The sequence below is a fragment of the Dipodomys spectabilis genome, unplaced genomic scaffold (genome assembly GCF_019054845.1).
Source record: "Dipodomys spectabilis isolate Male_0828 unplaced genomic scaffold, ASM1905484v1 ptg000261l, whole genome shotgun sequence".
Lineage (NCBI taxonomy): Eukaryota > Metazoa > Chordata > Mammalia > Rodentia > Heteromyidae > Dipodomys > Dipodomys spectabilis.
In genome coordinates this window covers 647,979-652,500 of record NW_024870938.1, presented here as the reverse complement: position 1 = coordinate 652,500, position 4,522 = coordinate 647,979, and the positions used below count along the sequence as shown (strand labels likewise).

General features: G+C 61.8%; 1 protein-coding gene across 2 annotated transcripts in view; it reads left to right on the top strand.

The window, feature by feature from the left end:
• The window catches only part of Pdcd1 (programmed cell death 1), an 11,025-nt gene extending 9,100 nt beyond the window's left edge, over positions 1-1,925 (top strand). The window contains exons 3-5 of one of the 2 annotated variants that reach the window (XM_042699672.1): positions 1-80; positions 302-336; positions 741-1,925. The exon at positions 1-80 is cut by the window's left edge and continues 82 nt beyond it. In XM_042699672.1, coding sequence (XP_042555606.1) covers positions 1-80; positions 302-336; positions 741-974 — 349 coding nt within the window. In that variant the 3' untranslated portion in view covers positions 975-1,925. Of the gene's footprint in view, positions 81-301; positions 337-737 lie in introns of both variants that reach the window. The other variant, XM_042699671.1, reaches the window with a different exon arrangement.
• The last annotated feature ends 2,597 nt before the right edge of the window (positions 1,926-4,522 follow it).

Sequence of the window (4,522 nt, the reverse complement as noted above, 5' to 3'; positions counted from 1 at the left end):
CACAAGTGTCCTGGTGGGTGTCCCAGTGCTGCTGCTGCTTGCCTGGGTCCTGGCTGCTGTCTGCTCCAGGAACAGGCCAGGTAAGTCCACTCACGTGCGTGTGCGCACACACACACCCCTCACACTCACCACCCGAGGGTCTGCCATCTACATACAAACACAGACCTGGGGGCTGGGTGAGCTGCCCCAACCCCAGGAGGGTGTGACCCGCAGGCACCCACAGGCAGGGCCCCCAGCTAAACCCCACCTTGGGAGAGCAGCTGGTCCTCCGCCCCTCGATTCAACATGTGTTTCTCTGCAGAGGCCAGAAAAGATGAAAGCAAGGTGCAGCCCCTGGTGAGTACGGCCCTTCCTGAGTGACCACCACCCTCTGCCTCTCGGCACAGACAGAACTTGGCCATGGCTTGCCTGGGGGTGGCCAAGGACCGACCCTGCTCCCCACCAATGCCCGCTGCTAGCTGGCAGCATCAGTGAGCTGGTGGTGAGCAACCGGCTGGGCCGTCTTACGCCGGGCAGCACAGGAAAGGCACATTGGGAATCCAGGGACAGCTTGGAGGTGGAGAGTGAGCCAGCGGGAGGGGCTGTGTGCAGAGGGGTAGCCCTGGGGTTGATGGCTGAGGCGCATCTACTCTATCAGAGATGGGGTCACAGAGTATGGGCTCGACCAGGCGGGGGTCCAGGTCGTGGAGACCCGGCCCGCTGCTCGGAGCTGACTCCTCCTTTCTCCCCTCCCAAAGAAGGCAGACCCGTCGGCAGTGCCGGTGTTCACCGTGGCCTACGGAGAGCTAGACTTCCAACGGAGAGAGGAGAGCCCAGAGCCCCCCGCCTCCGCCTCCTGTGTGCACACCGAGTATGCCACGGTGGTCTTCCCTGGTGGGCCAGGCAACTCAGCCCACCACAGAGGCTCTGCAGAGGGCCCTCAGGGTCCTCGGCCCGCACCGCATGAGGAGGGACGCTGCTCCTGGCCCCTCTGACCAGCTCCTCAGCCAGCAGGGCCTACCCCCTGCCCCCGGGCAACACACAGAGAAGCACGCTTTGCACCAGGGCCCAGCGTCCCTCCAGGTCTGGGGTGCTCTCACAGGGCTCACAGCAAGCTGGGAGCAGCAGGTGTCCTGTGTCTGACACGGAGGGCTGGACACAGCCCCAGGCTTTGTTCCAAGGGGTTGGAGTGGCTGAGCCCAGCCCCCGAGCCTTCACTGTGTACAACCAGGGGCCTGATCCACTCCTCCGACGTGGGGCAATGGGGTCGGGCTGGAGCCTGCCTGGGGGCTGACCCCGCGAGGCATCCTCAGAGCAAGAAGACTTGGGTGCACACAGTGGATGCCTGTGGTTGCCCTCCAGAGGTGCTCCAAGTGGACGTTCACACCCCAGGCCTGGAGAGATTTCAGCAAAGGCCAGAGGCTCTCAGCTGCAGGAGATGGAGGTGTACGGCCATCCACCAGGCCAGCCCTCCGGGCCCCTCAGTCCTTCATACCTGCCCCGCAGCACTGCCCTCTGCACAGGGAGCTGAGACATGATTGCAGAATGAGGTAAATAAGACGCACTCAGCAGCACACGCGGCCGTCACAGCGCTGGAAGGCCAGGGCGGGCCTCGTGATGACGCGCGGGAGCCATGGCAAGAAACTGCCAGACAGACTCACAGAGGCCCCCAAAGAGGAACTTAGCGCACAAGGGTGGTGGCACCCTATTCTACTCTGGGCGTGGGCCCGGCGCCTACATTTTTTTTTTTTTTTTTTTGACAAGCAGATATTTGGCGTCTGTATTCTGCTTCTGTATTTTGCTTGGCTTGCAAAGGAGCGTTGGAAAGACTCCGTTTACAGGACACCACTCTGGGGTACAAGAACTCCACCTGTGACTATTCAGGGCCCTCCTGGGTCCCCAATGCCTAAGAGCCACCCCAGCCAGTTATAACTGGCTATTGGCAAATTTCCTTTTACTAATAAATTTCCTTATAATCAAGATTGGGTTTTTGAGTCGATGGTCTGTGTCCTGGGGGTTTTTCAACTCATTGCAATGGGAGTGACTAGCTAAAGCCCACACACCTCTGGGACTGGCCCCCTGGCCTCTCACCCCAAGAGGGAGCTGTGGGGACAAGAAGGCTGGCTGGGCAGATTCTGTCCTGGGCATGGGTATGTGCAGACACCACACCCACTATTCGCCTCCTGGGAGCCCCGTTCTCGGTCCATATTCACGGTGTTCTTGAAAGGGACTGCGCCTGGGTCCCTCGCATGAGGACAAGAGGTACCGCTGTCCCCTCGGCAATCTGCAGAATTCACCTTGGGCAAGCAGGCAGAGCTGGGGCTGACACTGGCATCTCTGAGGTCAGGGCTCATGCGCCCCTTCCCTTCGGTTTGATAGGTGGTGAAGGCCGTGAAGAGTCTGGTGCCCTCCCGGAGTCTGTGCAGATGGAGGGCAGAGTGCAGCCCCACTGCAGAAGGTGTGGGCCCAGACTTCGAAGGCCTTGAGTCAGCGCGCTGGACCAGACGCCGTCACGTCTGCCCGACAGTCCTGAGCATTCACACAGAGCCTCCCGACAGTCCTGAGCATTCACGCAGAGCCTCCCGACAGTCCTGAGCATTCACACATAGCCTCCCGACAGTCCTGAGCATTCACGCAGAGCCTCCCGACAGTCCTGAGCACCCACGCAGAGCCTCCCGACAGTCCTGCGCACTCACGCAGAGCCTCCCGACAGTCCTGCGCACTCACGCAGAGCCTCCCGACAGTCCTGCGCATTCACACAGCCTCCCGACAGTCCTGCGTACTCACACAGAGCCTCCCGACAGTCCTGAGCACTCACACAGAGCCTCCCGACAGTCCTGCGCATTCACACAGCCTCCCGACAGTCCTGCGTACTCACGCAGAGCCTCCCGACAGTCCTGCGCACTCACGCAGAGCCTCCCGACAGTCCTGCGCACTCACACAGCCTCCCGACAGTCCTGCGTACTCACGCAGAGCCTCCCGACAGTTCTGCGCACTCACGCAGAGCCTCCCGACAGTCCTGAGCACTCACGCAGAGCCTCCCGACAGTCCTGAGCATTCACGCAGAGCCTCCCGACAGTCCTGCGCACTCACACAGAGCCTCCCGACAGTCCTGCGTACTCACGCGGAGCCTCACGACAGTCCTGCGCACTCACGCAGAGCCTCCCGACAATCCTGAGCATTCACACACAGCCTCCCGACAGTCCTGAGCATTCACACAGAGCCTCCCGACAGTCCTGAGCACTCACACAGAGCCTCCCGACAGTCCTACGCACTCACACAGCCTCCCGACAGTCCTGCGCATTCACACAGAGCCTCCCGACAGTCCTGAGCATTCACGCAGAGCCTCCCGACAGTCCTGAGCATTCACGCACAGCCTCCCGACAGTCCTGAGCACTCACACAGAGCCTCCCGACAGTCCTGCGCACTCACACAGCCTCCCGACAGTCCTGCGTACTCACGCAGAGCCTCCCGACAGTTCTGCGCACTCACGCAGAGCCTCCCGACAGTCCTGAGCACTCACGCAGAGCCTCCCGACAGTCCTGCGCATTCACACAGCCTCCCGACAGTCCTGAGCACTCACGCAGAGCCTCCCGACAGTCCTGCGCACTCACGCAGAGCCTCCCGACAGTCCTGCGCATTCACACAGAGCCTCCCGACAGTCCTGCGCACTCACGCAGAGCCTCCCGACAGTACTGAGCACTCACACAGAGCCTCCCGACAGTCCTCCGCACTCACGCAGAGCCTCCCGACAGTCCTGAGCATTCACGCAGAGCCTCCCGACAGTCCTGAGCATTCACGCAGAGCCTCCCGACAGTCCTGCGCATTCACACAGCCTCCCGACAGTCCTGCGCACTCACGCAGAGCCTCCCGACAGTCCTGCGCATTCACACAGCCTCCCGACAGTCCTGCGCATTCACACAGAGCCTCCCGACAGTCCTGAGCACTCACACAGAGCCTCCCGACAGTCCTGCGCATTCACACAGAGCCTCCCGACAGTACTGCGCACTCACGCAGAGCCTCCCGACAGTCCTGAGCACTCACGCAGAGCCTCCCGACAGTCCTGCGCATTCACACAGAGCCTCCCGACAGTCCTGAGCACTCACACAGAGCCTCCCGACAGTCCTGCGCATTCACACAGAGCCTCCCGACAGTACTGCGCACTCACGCAGAGCCTCCCGACAGTCCTGAGCACTCACGCAGAGCCTCCCGACAGTCCTGCGCATTCACACAGAGCCTCCCGACAGTCATGCGCATTCACACAGCCTCCCGACAGTCCTGCGCATTCACACAGCCTCCCGACAGTCCTGAGCATTCACGCAGAGCCTCCCGACAGTCCTGAGCATTCACGCAGAGCCTCCCGACAGTCCTGAGCATTCACACAGAGCCTCCCGACAGTCCTGAGCATTCACACAGAGCCTCCCGACAGTCCTGAGCACTCACACAGAGCCTCCCGACAGTCCTGCGCACTCACACAGCCTCCCGACAGTCCTGAGCACTCACGCAGAGCCTCCCGACAGTCCTGCGCATTCACACAGGCTCC